The sequence below is a fragment of the Gopherus evgoodei genome, chromosome 17 (assembly GCF_007399415.2).
Source record: "Gopherus evgoodei ecotype Sinaloan lineage chromosome 17, rGopEvg1_v1.p, whole genome shotgun sequence".
Classification (NCBI taxonomy): Eukaryota; Metazoa; Chordata; order Testudines; family Testudinidae; genus Gopherus; species Gopherus evgoodei.
In genome coordinates this window covers 23851781-23864879 of record NC_044338.1, presented here as the reverse complement: position 1 = coordinate 23864879, position 13099 = coordinate 23851781, and the positions used below count along the sequence as shown (strand labels likewise).

General features: G+C 60.1%; 1 protein-coding gene across 8 annotated transcripts in view; it reads right to left on the bottom strand.

The window, feature by feature from the left end:
- Positions 1 to 1510: 1510 nt before the first annotated feature.
- ELN (elastin) overlaps positions 1511 to 13099 on the bottom strand; it is an 88128-nt gene continuing 76539 nt past the window's right edge. For 7 of the 8 annotated variants that reach the window (XM_030536865.1, XM_030536864.1, XM_030536861.1 and 4 more), the window contains 7 exons: positions 11840 to 12019; positions 11499 to 11546; positions 6455 to 6481; positions 5039 to 5080; positions 4563 to 4592; positions 3211 to 3261; positions 1511 to 2597 (listed from right to left, as the gene is read on the bottom strand). In XM_030536865.1, coding sequence (XP_030392725.1) covers positions 2548 to 2597; positions 3211 to 3261; positions 4563 to 4592; positions 5039 to 5080; positions 6455 to 6481; positions 11499 to 11546; positions 11840 to 12019 — 428 coding nt within the window. In that variant the 3' untranslated portion in view covers positions 1511 to 2547. Of the gene's footprint in view, positions 2598 to 3210; positions 3262 to 4562; positions 4593 to 5038; positions 5081 to 6046; positions 6136 to 6454; positions 6482 to 11498; positions 11547 to 11839; positions 12020 to 13099 lie in introns of those variants that run through there. The other variant, XM_030536866.1, reaches the window with a different exon arrangement.

Below are 13099 nucleotides of genomic sequence, written 5' to 3'. Positions count from 1 at the left end.
TTGTTCTCAGAAGGGGGCCATGGTGCAATGACGTTTGAGACCCCCAGAACTAGACAGACTCAGACTGGAAATGAGATGTACGTTTTTACCAGTTAAGAGTAATTGACCATTGGAACAATTCACCAAGGACTGGGGTGGATTCTCCATCCCTAGCAATTTTCCACTCAAGATGGGCTGGTTTTCTAAAAGACCTGCTCTAGGGGTAGGGCTCTGGCCTGCACTGTACAGGAGGTCACACCAGGAGATCACCGTGGTCCCTTCTGGTTTTGGGATCGATGACTCCACCTGTGCTACTCAGACCTCAGTGGCTCAGGAGCCAAATTAGCACTCGGCATTACCCAGAAGAGCCACAGTCATGTGACTCCATTGGCTCAGTTACTATTATTTTCTATCTATTATTCTCACAGCAAAATGACGGCCTGTGAGGCAGTAGGAACTGTCGGTGTGGGGGGTGGGAGAGCAGGCTGACTTTAGGTGAGGGACAGGACCTGAGCCTGTAACCTGAGCCAGGCAGGGGGTGAGGGGAGTGGGAAGCTGGACAAAGGGAGAGGGGGAGAGAAGAAGGGAGAGAGATCCTGCTGGAGGGGTTTTTAGTTTCAGTTTGGGGCTGGCTGGGAAGAGGCTGGGAACCGAGTCTGGGGTCTAAGCTCCTTGCCCCCCTGAGGGACCTGGCTGGGGGATCCTGGTTGTACCTACAGGCCCTGCTTGGGACTGTGATCCTGTTGTCTAATAAACCTTCTGTGTTACTGGCTGGCTGAGAGTCCCGGTGAATCGCAGGAAGTGGGGGGTGCAGGGCCCGGACTCCCCCACACTCCGTGACACTGACCAAACGTTACTTATCAACTGCAATTGGTTAATTATGTAGGAAACACATCCCAACTGGTTACTACCTTAGACTGGTTACTAATGAAATCACCCAGCATTTTCAAGTCACGTGCTGCAAGGAGCATTGACCAGCTGTTTGCAGCCCGTGAGCCTCAGTCGGAGTCTCGCTGCTCTAGGGTCTGGCCAGGTTCTCCTGCGCTGGGGCCCCAGCACTATGCACGCCAGCTATGGGTCGGGCTTGCAGAAATCCTACCACCCTTGCCTGGTCCCTGCCCCTTCCCTTTCCTGAGGCCCCACTCTCCGCTCACTCTATCCCCCATCCCTCCTTGCTCGCTCTCCCCCCCCTCGCTCATTTTCACCAGGCTGGCCCCATGTGGAATGGGCACATTACATGGCAGGTACCGGCAGCAGGAGGCAGCAGGGGCTCAGCTGCTGCAGGCAGGCAGCGAAGCTGAAGAAATGGGATGCGTCCCAGGCAGGTGCAGTGAGGAACTGGGTGGGGCAGATCCCCAGGTGGGCAGAGAGGCAGTGAGGAACTCCGGGGGGTGGGAGGCCGTAAGGATCCTGGGAAGGCAGGGCAGAACCAGTGGGGGGGGGAGCTGGATTCCTGTGGGGGGCAGATCGCTGGGTTGGAGCCCCACCTCTGGGTCTGGAGAAGCAGTGTGGAAGGAGCAGGAGGCCGCAGTCGTTTAGAAGTCATTGTTTATTAGTCGTTTGGAAGCAGTTACTTTCCCTCTTTATAACATGTCCCACCCGAGCTATACCAAGTGAGTAACATGGAGAGGTGCAATTCCTTCTGGCCCACGGCTCTCAGGAACACACGGGCATCCAGGGCAAGAGGAAGGGCAGGTCCCAGCGGGGCCTCGGAGACACGGCAGGGCTGGGCTGGTGCCGGCTGCCCGTACAGTACTGCTGAGTGAGGGCGGGCGCATGGCTAATCCCATCAGTGTTAGTGACTTGGCTCTGCTGATAGTGCCAGCCCCTCCCCACGCACCGGGAGGGTCGTGTCCTCCAGCGCGAGGACAGGTCAGCCAATCAGATGGCCCTGTCGCAAAGAACTCGGGGGTGAATTTAACCCACTCACGAGCCCCTACTGGCCCCACTGGCATAAGTGTCTGAGCAGGAGGCATTCCCCTGCCCGCCTGCATGGAGCCCACGAACCCCATCCCGTGGCACCCTGCCCTGGGGCGGGCAGGCCCGGATGGGGCTGACAGACACAAAGGTGGGGGATCAAGGCTGGCTAGCTGCTAAGCAGTCCCTGGCACATGGCACCAATGCCAGCTGGACAGAGTCTTGGGAGCAGCTGGGATGTGCTGGAGCCAGGCGCTGCTGATGGGCCATTCGCCCATGTGCTGGCGGCAGGTGGAGCCCAGCCCCTCGCTGGTCTCTTGGAAACCAGCCCCCATCTCCTCCCCGCCAGGGCCCCTGGGGAGGGGCCCTGCCCAGAGAAGCCCCACCCTACGGAGGCCTGCCTGGCTCTCTCTGCAGGGAGCTTTAGCACCAGTGGGATCATTGTTTCCCGCAGTTTGTTCTGTGCTTCCCGCTGGAGAGAGGGCGGGGACCCCCAGGCTGGAGTGAAGGGGGCGGCCGTGGAGTTCCCTCCGGGGGGCCAGCGGGGGGAGCGGGGGAGGGGGGCGGGATCACTGCTTTACTCAGGGTTTACATTCTAGACCATGCAGTAGCACCAAAGTTCATGAGGTTAATGGTAGCAGCCTGGCTGGGTTACTTCCGCTTCCTGCCACAGTACTTCCCTTGCGCACAGCCCACGCCACCTGGCAGGGGACAAAGGAGGTGTCAGTCCCAGCACTCCGAGCCCCTGGGCTCCCCCCCAGACAGGGGCATGGCATGTGCTGCGCGAGGCTGCCACCAGTAGGCCCCCTGCTGCCAGCTGGGGCGCGCGGTGGGATGTGCCCCAGGCCAGGCACAATGCTGCGGGGGGCCCAGGCTGACGCATGTGCTGCTGTGTGAGGCAGCGAACATGAGGCCGGGGCAGGCAGCAACATGCCATGAATGAAGGGCTTGTCGCTGGGCCAATGCCGCCCTGTGGGCACAGCTGCAATGTGGGGAGACAAAGGCTGCTCCCAATGTGGGAGTGGCCTGGGGGCGCCCCTGGCAGTGGGGCAGGCTGAACCAAGCACCAAGGCTAGTGCCTGGTGGGCACAGCAGCCGAGCCTGAGCATGGGCAGCATGGGCACCTCGGCTGGCACCTGGAGCGGCCAGCGCAGCAGAACCAGGCTGCATGAAGGGACGAGGCTGGGGGAACCCCAGGAAGAGGAGTCACGAGGCTTCTTCCTTCCAAGCGCAAACGGGCAGTGGGGCTTTCCCATCCTGCTCCCCCGGTGTATGCCTTGCCCGTCTGGCACAGTCCCTGTGCAGGGCACCTACCTATGTATCCCAGGGCTCCCAGGGCCCCACCATAGGTCTTGAGAGGTTTTCCTGTGGAGAGGCAGAGAAAACAACCCATCAGCACAGGCCCAAGGAGTGCGCAGCCCGTCCGTGGGCAGCAGGGAGCATGGGCCACCAGTTCCCCGCTCTCCGAGCCAGTCACAGTCCCTGGGAGTCTGAGGAGGGGCGGTGGGCCTCATGGACCCCCTCTCCCCAGCACCTCTCACAAGGGGCACTTTGTGGGTGCAGCAGGGGCTGTTGGCAGCTCATCCAGGATGCCAGTTCCCAAAGGCAGCAGAGAGCGGCTCCCAGCCCCGAAGCCACCGACCCCTATCGACCAGCAGAGCAGTGACACGGCTCAGCAAAGCGATCGACTCCCTTTGCCCCAGGGCCTGGTTGCAGCTGCAATGCACAGAGAGGTGCCCGCCCCTGCTGTGTGCAGCAGGCTGGGTGCAGGGCCCGCCTCGCAGGCAAGCTAAGGCAGGGTTCCTAGCTGCAGAGGGCACCCTTGCTCAGGTGGGAGAAGGCGGTGGGTAGGGGTAGGGGTAGGGGAGCCCAGCACTGGAGCCTGGCTTGCCCACTGGAAGTGCTGTGTGCTAGTGATGGGCCCACTGCCTCCACAAAGCAGGGGAGTCTGGGCCTGCCGGAGCCACCCCACCTGACTGCTGTGGGGGTGCTGTTGAGGAGGGCGGATTTGGGAGCTAAGGCACTGCATGGGCACTCAGGAGATGAGGACTCTCTTCCCTGGCACTGTCACCCAGGGCAATTCACTCTGGGCCTGGGTTTCCAATGGGTGCACGCGGCCTGTGGGGAATCTGGCCCCACGGCTGCGGAGCGCTGGGGAATCCAGGCTTTGGGAAGGGGCTGCAGAGTCCCCATGTATAACGCGAGCAGAGGCCCAGCCTGTGTCTGCTGGTTTGGGCCGCATGCGCCTGGGGAAGGGCCAGGCTGATGCGGGTCCTGTCTCGGGTCCATGTCCCAGGGCCCAGGTACCGTACCTAAGGAATCGGGAATGGGCTGCTCTTACCCCATCCCTCGTTACCCTGGGGCAGCCCCGGAGAAGGTGAGACCTGAGCAGAAACCACTGTGCTACAATGAGCCCTCGGGGAGAGCGAATGGCTCTGCGCTCACAGGCCGTACGCCCATCCCAAGCACGGTGCCCACCCCCTCACACTGGCGGCTGCCTGGTATCGTCCTCAGGAGCTGGGAGAACTGCCCCAACTAAGGGCTGGAGATAGCAGGCTCTGGGTCCCCCCCAGCCACACTGGGCTTCCCCAGGGAGAAGGGCTGGTTCTCCGGGCATCAGTGAGTCCTGCCTAGCCCAGCCCTGGCTGGCACGGGCACCCACTCACCACCGTATCCCAGCTGGCCAGCGAGTCCACCTGGAAGAAAGCAGAGTCCTCAGTGCCAGCCCTGTCGGTCCCTCACCCCCTCCTTCAGACACCGCTGTGCTGAACTGGGGCCTCTCGCAGGGGACCTCGCACCATCCCCGAGGGTTGCCCCGGCCCCACGGGCTCAATAAGTCTCCCAGACAGACCGAATGTATATGGCATGGACCAGGGCCCAGCCAGCGGGCACAGCCCCCTGGGCATAGGCCCCAGTCCTAGGATCATCCCCCTGGGCACAGGCCCCCCTCCTGGGCCCCAGCCATTCGACACAGCACCCTGGGCACGGGACCTGCCCGGCGATGTTGGCCTGGCTGCAGCACAATGTGGTGGAGCTATGCTGGGACCCCAGGTGTGGCCAAGAGGCCCATGCAGGGGGATGGGGCCCTAGCCCGGGCTCAGGCCCGACTGCTAGGAGACAGGAACTGAGCTGACAAATATACCTGGGTAAATGGGAGACAAACCGAAGCCAGGAACTCCAGCCCCTAGAACAAAATGAGAGCGTGTGAAGCTGGGGCGAGCCACTGGCCTGGCTTGCGGAGGGTCGTGCCATGCACCCCACAGCATACTCTGGGCCTGCAGGTCACAGTAACACCCTTCCCCTGCTGGGGGCTGCCTGGCAGTGCCACAGGCTATGCCAGAGGAGACCCAGAGCATGGACTGGCACCACCTTGGGCCGCAGCTCTCCTGGCCCCACCCTGGGCAGGAAGATGAGCCCCCAGGCTCCAGTCCTTGTCTGATCACAGCAATGGCTGTGAATGCCTGGCCCCATCCCCCCAGGGCACCCAGGGCCAGGACATCTGGCTGCATGGGGCCCCGCTGGCTCCTGTGCTCTAGAAAGCCCTCCCAGGCCATGGCTGGCTACAGAGCAGTTTGGTTCCCTGGTGCCCAGGGCACATCGCCCATAGGTCCTGGCAGCTTGTCCGGGGCACTAGCCTGCCTGGTGTCACGGAGTCACTGGGCGATGCTCTGGAACTACTCCATAGGAAGCCAGCCAGGACTCTGGGGAGCCTCCTCTCTCTGAGCGCACTGTCTCCAGGGCAGGCAGCTTAAGCAGCTTCCACCTTCCTAGGTCTGACCTCAGAGCATTCAGCATCCCGTTCCACACTGCACTTCCCACAGCAAGTCCGCACAGGCGGGGCTCCTGGGGAAGCCAGTGGGCCTTGCGCCCCAACTCCGCAGTCAGACGTGACTCTCAGCCAGCCAGTAAACAGAAGGTTTATTAGATGACAGGAACACGGATTAAAACAGAGCTTGTAGGTACAGAGAACCGGACCCCTCAGTCAGGTCCATCTTGGGGCCAGGGAGGCCAGAGCCCCATCTGGCCCCCCTCCATTTCCCCAGCCAGCTCCAAACTGAAACTCTCCAGCCCCTCCTCTGGCCTTTGTCTCTTTCCCGGGTCAGGAGGCCACCTGTTCTCTTTGTTCTCCAACACCTTCAGCTGGCACCTTTGCAGGGGAGGGCCCAGGCCATCAGTTGCCAGGAGACAGGGTGTTGGCCATTCTCTGTGCAGATACCATCACGCTGGCCCTCTAAGGCTCTGCAACAATCACACGCCCTTATCCCACCACCTAGATACTTAAGAACTGCATAGGGGAAACTGAGGCACCCACACAATATGCAGAGAAAACATTACGGATATTCCCACTTCGTCACACCTGGGTTCACTCCTCCTGCCAGAGCAGCACAGTCCAGCTTCTCCAGCACCCTGCCTGGGGAGCAGCTAAAGAGCAGGGCCATGCCGAAGGCAGCACTGGCACCAGCATCCCAGCCCAGGGAGGCTAAGGCATTTCCTAGGCAATGCCCGGCATAGCCGCAGGCGGGCACAGCATGAGATCCCCCCAGCCCCATTCACTCACCTGGCTGCAGGCCCCCAACACCGAACCCTACAACAGCAAACACAGTCAGTCACTAACTGACAGCAGAGCCAGTGTCACAACATCCCTGCCACCTCCCCCCACAGCACCCCTGCTGGGAGCGGCTGGACTGACATAGCCAGGAGCCCCCTCCCCCCCAGCCAGCACTCTTGCCCCACTCCCCGCAGCACCTGTGCTGGGAAAGGCTGGGCTGGGGTAGCGGGGAGACCCCACCCCAGCCAGCGCTCCTGCCCCACTCCCCGTAGCACCCTGTGCTGGGAGAGGCTGGGCTGGGGTAGCGGGGAGACCCCCCCACAGCCAGCGCTCCTGCCCCACTCCCCGTAGCACCCTGTGCTGGGAGAGGCTGGGTTGGGGTAGCGGGGAGACCCCACCCCAGCCAGCGCTCCTGCCCCACTCCCCGTAGCACCCTGTGCTGGGAGAGGCTGGGTTGGGGTAGCGGGGAGACCCCACCCCAGCCAGCGCTCCTGCCCCACTCCCCGTAGCACCCTGTGCTGGGAGAGGCTGGGTTGGGGTAGCGGGGAGGCCCCCCCCAGCCAGTGCTCCTGCCCCACTCCCCGTAGCACCCTGTGCTGGGAGAGGCTGGGTTGGGGTAGCGGGGAGACCCCACCCCAGCCAGCGCTCCTGCCCCACTCCCCGTACCACCCTGTGCTGGGAGAGGCTGGGTTGGGGTAGCGGGGAGGCCCCCCCCAGCCAGTGCTCCTGCCCTGTTTCCTACACTGACGCCTGATGGGAGGCCCTAAGTCTAGAGATGCTGCTCCTGGTGTCCCCCCCGCTGCAAGCGGCAAGGCACAGCTGGCTGATCAGCTGAGGCCGAGGGCTTTGGGGACTGGGCACTGGTGATTGCTGCCAGTGTCATCTGGTGCCGCTCCAGTGAGGTTCATCTCACAGGCCCACATCCCTCTCCCCAGCACCCTCCCTCCCCAGGGCTGCTCTGCACCAAGAGATGCCAGCATCTGGAAACAGGCTCCTCACAGGACTGCACCACATTGAGATGGGGGGGAGGGGGTCAGCCTAAGCAGCCGGGGGCTCCCTGCAGTCCAGCCCCAGCTGGGCACAGAGAGAACAGTTTCCCTCATCTAATTACAGCTCCCCTGTGCTGGGCTGCCCCTCCTGTGTCCACGCTTCACAACCAGCTGCACAGGGGAGGGCGTGTGCTGGGGAGGCTCATACCTGGCTGCACCAGCCAGGCCACCATGCCCTGGTACTGAGGGGGTGAGCAGGGAGAGGTGGCTGCTCGGGGCACATGCCATCACCCTGCAGCCTCTGACAGGGAAAGCTGCCTGGACCAGCCAGGTGGGCAACCAGGGACTGGGACCCCCAGATCCATGGACAGAGCCAGAATACAAAGCAGCATGACAAGGCAGGGCTGGGTGAGGCAGGGCTGGGCTCACAGCCCCCAGACTGACATGGGGCCCAGTGACAATTCCCTGGGACCAGTCACAGCTCAGAGGGCCTTAAGCGCAGGCAGCCCAGATCAAGCTGCTCCCCATAGCCTGGTGAGAGGCGCTGGCCTGGTGTGAGCTGACAGCTGGGCCAGGGAGAACCCGGGTCCTGGTTTATTGCCGTGGCTGCAGACGTGGCATAGGCTGCCTACCTTTGTTGGATGGTAGTAAGGGGAAAGCACATGGGAAATACAGGACAAGGCTGTATTTCATGGGCCATTTTAACAGGGCCGTCCTTAGGCATAGGCAACATAGGCAGCTGCGTAGGGCACCTGAAAATTTGGGGCACCACTGGGTCTTAGTGTCCACCGCTTCTTTTCCTATCCCTGTTCTGACCCTTCCTGCAGGCTCCCACAGATGGCTGCTCTAGCCTGGTGAGTCTTCCTTGGGAGGGAATCTAGTAGTTAAAAGTGAAAAAACCTCCAGCCCGCCAGACCTATTAGCACAACATTGAAACTGTTAAAGAGACATTCAAGGGGTAATAAAGCCATTTAACAGGCATTTGCCAACCCCAAGGTATATACTGACAGGTTTCAGAGTGGTAGTCCTGTTAGTCTGTATCAGCAAAAACAAGGACGAGTCCTTGTGTCACCTCAAAGACTAACAAATTATTTGGGCATAAGCTTTTGTGGACTAGAACCCATTTCATCAGATGTCCACGAAAGCTTATGCCCAAATAAATTTTTATACTGTCAGTTTCTGACTTTACTGACAAAAACAGTTGTGCATTAATGTAATATTTACACTGAACATGTCTACAGGACCTTAGTTTAAAATTTGCTTTAAAATATTTCATTAATGAGCTGGTGAAGATTATAAAATCACATTTCTAAAAAATGCTTGCATAGAGTTTTAGATGCACAATCATCTTTAGCCTTAAGTGTGTGGATCTTCAGACATAGTTTTTTAAATAAATCCTTCAAAAGACCTCCCTTATCTAAAATACACATTTTAATTACTATAGTTAAAAAAAAGTGCTTCCAAGTCTTCCTGTCCTTTCTGTCCATCCCTTCACCACCTCTCCCCCCACTCCCCACTGAAGAGAGCCCTTAAAGGGACAACAGTCCTTCCCTTCCAGATAGCTGGACAAAGAGTTCCCTTTCTTTATTTCTGACTATCCGACAAACTAGTTTTAAAAGAACCCTCCAGAAAAATCAATACCTTAGTAAGACAAAATCCTTGTTATACCTAAAATCTTTGGAAACATATTTTTTTAAAGTTGGTGAAATTTCATAACCATGTCTCTTGTTATGGAGATCACACAAAGTAAATTACTGTTCCCTTTTTCTAAAAGCAATGAACATTGTTATGAACACACTAAACCTCTCTGATTAATTTAAAAGAATGTCTTTGTTTCAGTGAGTTAAATATGTAGTAATCTGGAATGCTGGTTTAAGATTTAAGTACATTTAAAATATAAATTCAACTTAGAAATACTGATGAAGAAAATGTAAAACAGAGAAGAGCTGCATCATGTATTCCATTATATGTAATGTTGTATTCAGCAGGAGAGCTGACTCACCCTTACTATGAAGTTTTTGCAAATAAATCTCTGACAAACTTCAGGGCATATCAAAAAACCTGTGACTGACATTTTTTATTCCCAAATTTTAGTGCTTTTAATTAGGTACTTTCTTCATGTCCATTCTGCATGAGGGAGAGTGCATGGAAGTCTCTGCGGGGAACTGTGACTCTCCGCCCCCATGAGGCAGGCTGGGCATCTCATTATCCTTTGCTGTCAAGTCCCCCCTCCCCCTCCCCCACCAGGCTGTGAGCTTGGGCTGCCATCCGGCATAGGGGCACCAGTTTAATAATACTGCCTAGGGCCCCAGAAATCCTAAGGACGGCCCTGCATTTTAGGGACACACCATTTTTCTGAGCACCACCTGGATTTCTCTCTCAAGTGAACATTTCTACTGCCCTGCCCTCAGGTGTCCAGTGGGATGGCCCTCAAACTACGGGACAGGTGCCTGGCCCATAGCCTGCAGGGCAAAGGCTCCCCGAGTAACTCCCTGGAGACACTAGCACTGCACTCTCCCCAGTGAGCCTGCCCCTGCAGCACCCCCTGCTCGGAGCCAGGCGCTCCCTACAGCCAGCGCTCCTGCCCTGCTCCCTGCAGTGTCCCCTGCTGGGAGAGGCTGGACCCAGTGGGGCAGGGCCAGTTACATGGCTTGAGAGGTTTGCCACTAGCCTCTGGATACAGAAACACTGTGGCACAGAACAGGTGGGAAATTCACACTCTCAGCATTCAGCAAACCTTAGCATCCCCCAGCTGGGTGATGGGAGTGGGGGAGGCCCCAAGTGGGCACAAGCCTTTGGCTCATGGCTCCATGACAGTGTGGGGGGGCCAAGGTGCTGAGAGCTCGATGGATGGGGACCCTCAGGGCAGCAGTGGAGTCTCCTGGCTCTGAGATGCTAAGAAAGGAACATCCCTTCATTGCCACGATTTGGGGGCTGCTTTGGATAGGACTGAGGGGCAGCGGGGCGGGGCCCCCTTCCCTTGGGACCAAGGCAGGCAACATTCCCCAAGACTGGCATCCTGCTCCGGCATTCCGTAGCCATGCACCCTGCCATCTGGGGGAGGCTATCCCTCACCACCCCCCATGCCTAGCAGGGGCCACCCAGTCCTGAGGCCAGGAGCTCTAGGAACTGGCCCAGCAACCTCCTCCCCACAGGGCCAGGCATGGAGCAGAACAGGTGCTCTGGGTAGTGCGCATGAGAAGGCCCTGGGACATTAATGTGAACCTGTGCACCATGCAGACACACACGTACGCATGCACCCCCCCAGGTATACACGCACATGTGTACAGTATGCACACGCTCAGCACACATGTGCGTGCAGGGCTGTCCATGTAACCGAAGCACTGCATCTGGCCCTGGAGAGATGTGTGCAGGTCTGGCTGCTCTGGGGGGAACATGGGCACACACTGCCATGTGGGAAGGAACCAGGCCCTACGAGCCTCTAGTGCTGGCTGACCCTCGGCAGCCCAGCTCCAGTACTGTGGCCTGCCAAGCAAAGGCTCCATCAGCCACCGGCCAGTCCAGATGCTTTGAATAGATGACAGGAGATGGATCACTCAGTAAATTGCCCTGTTCTGTTCACTCCCTTTGAAGCACCTGGCATTGGCTGCTGTCAGAAGACAGAATATTCAGCTAGATGGATCTTTAGTCTGACCCAGTATGGCCGTTCTTATGTTATGTCTGCCCTGTTCCCCTCAGTAGAAGAGGGGTGTGGAACAGCGCAGGAGCAGCGGCTATGGGGAAGCTGCCTTTGCTGGATCCAGCCTAGGCTCAGGAGGCCCTAGCTCCCTAGAGGGGCAGTGCAGGGCAGGAGAGGGGCAGAGTTTCCCAGCCAAGGCCGGTGGGTGGAGACAGGGTCCCCAGGATGGACGCTGGCGGCTCCGGCTGGAAGTTGCTGTCAGTCTGGAGAGACAGGTGGCTGGCTCTGGGTGTCTGCGCTGAGCGACAGGACAGCTCCTCAGCCCTCCCCCCAGAGGGCAGAGGGGAAGAGTGGGCAGGATGGGCCACAGTCAATGGAGGGCAGAGAAGAGCCACTGGCTGGGCCAAGGTGAGGAGGTGCCTACCGTACTTTGGAGGCTTGGCGCCTGGCTGCACGCCCAGCTGGGGAATCCCTGCAGGGTGAGAAGAGCATTGCAGTTAGAGTCAGGAGCCACATGGCGCCCCGGTGCCCGCCCATCGCCAACCCGCCTTACTTGGCTTCAGGGGACAGATGGCGCATGGGTGATTGTTCTGCCCTTCACATGCAGAGCCACCTGCTACTGCTCACAGCAGGGCCCAACCCTCCTCGTGCTTCGATGCCAGAGCTGCCCCAGTGCCCAGGAGATACCCTCCGAGGGGCATCCCATTGTGCTGTGGGAGGAGTCCGTGGGAACCAGCACCACCGAGTGACAGGATATGCACTTACCTGCTCCAGGTATAATGCCCGTGCCTGGCACTCTTCCTGCACCGGGCACAAAGACTGGCACTCCCCCAGTGCCCGGCGTTACAACTGGCAGCCTACCAGCCCCCGGCGTTGCGACTGGCAGCCTGCCGACCCCAGGCACTAAGCCTGGCACCCCGCCGACTCCAGGTGCGAGGCCAGCACCTGTGGAGAGGGACGGGGGTAAAGGCCAGAAGCGCAGGCTGCGGTGGAAGGGGACACGAGGTGCCCGTGTGGGCTCAGTGTGAGCATTTCTGGGCATAGTCCTTTGCACTCTTCGCACTCACTCCGCATGGGGGTGGGGGGTGGTGATGGGCAGCCAGGTGGAGGGCTGGAGGGAAGGGGGGAGGGTCAGGGCTGGAGGGGAAAGGCTGGAGGGAAGGGGGGAGGGTCAGGGCTGGAAGGGGAGGGCTGGAGAGAAGGGGGAGGGTCGGGGCTGGAGGGGGAGGGTTGGAGGGAAGTGAGGGCGGTCGGGGCTGGAGGGAGAGGGTTGGAGGGAAGTGAGGGCGGTCGGGGCTGGAGGGGGAGGGTTGGAGGGAAGTGGGGAGAGTCGGTGCTGGAAGGAGGGGGAGGGTTGGGGCTGGAAGGGGGAGGGTCGGGCTGGAGGGGGAGGGCTGAAGGAAAGGGGGCAGTGTCGGGGCTGGAGGGGGAGGGCTGGAGGGAACGGGAGGGTCGGGGCTGGAGGGGGAGGGTTGGAGGGAAGTGAGGGCGGTCGGGGCTGGAGGGGGAGGGTGGGAGGGAAGTCAGGATGGTCGGGGCTGGAGGGGGAGGGTTGGAGGGAACTGGGGAGAGTCGGTGCTGGAAGGAGGGGGAGGGTTGGGGCTGGAAGGGGGAGGGTCGGGGCTGGAGGGGGAGGGCTGAAGGAAAGGGGGCAGTGTCAGGGCTGGAGGGAACGGGAGGGTCGGGGCTGGAGGGGGAGGGTTGGAGGGAAGTGAGGATGGTCGGGGCTGGAGGGGGAGGGTTGGAGGGAAGTGGGGAGAGTCGGTGCTGGAAGGAGGGGGAGGGTTGGGGCTGGAAGGGGGAGGGTCGGGGCTGGAGGGGGAGGGCTGGAGGGAACGGGAGGGTCGGGGCTGGAGGGGGAGGGCTGAAGGAAAAAGGGCAGTGTCGGGGCTGGAGGGGGAGGGCTGGAGGGTACGGGAGGGTCGGGGCTGGAGGGGGAGGGCTGAAGGAAAGGGGGCAGTGTCGGGGCTGGAGGGGGAGGGCTGGAGGGTACGGGAGGGTCGGGGCTGGAGGGGGAGGGCTGGA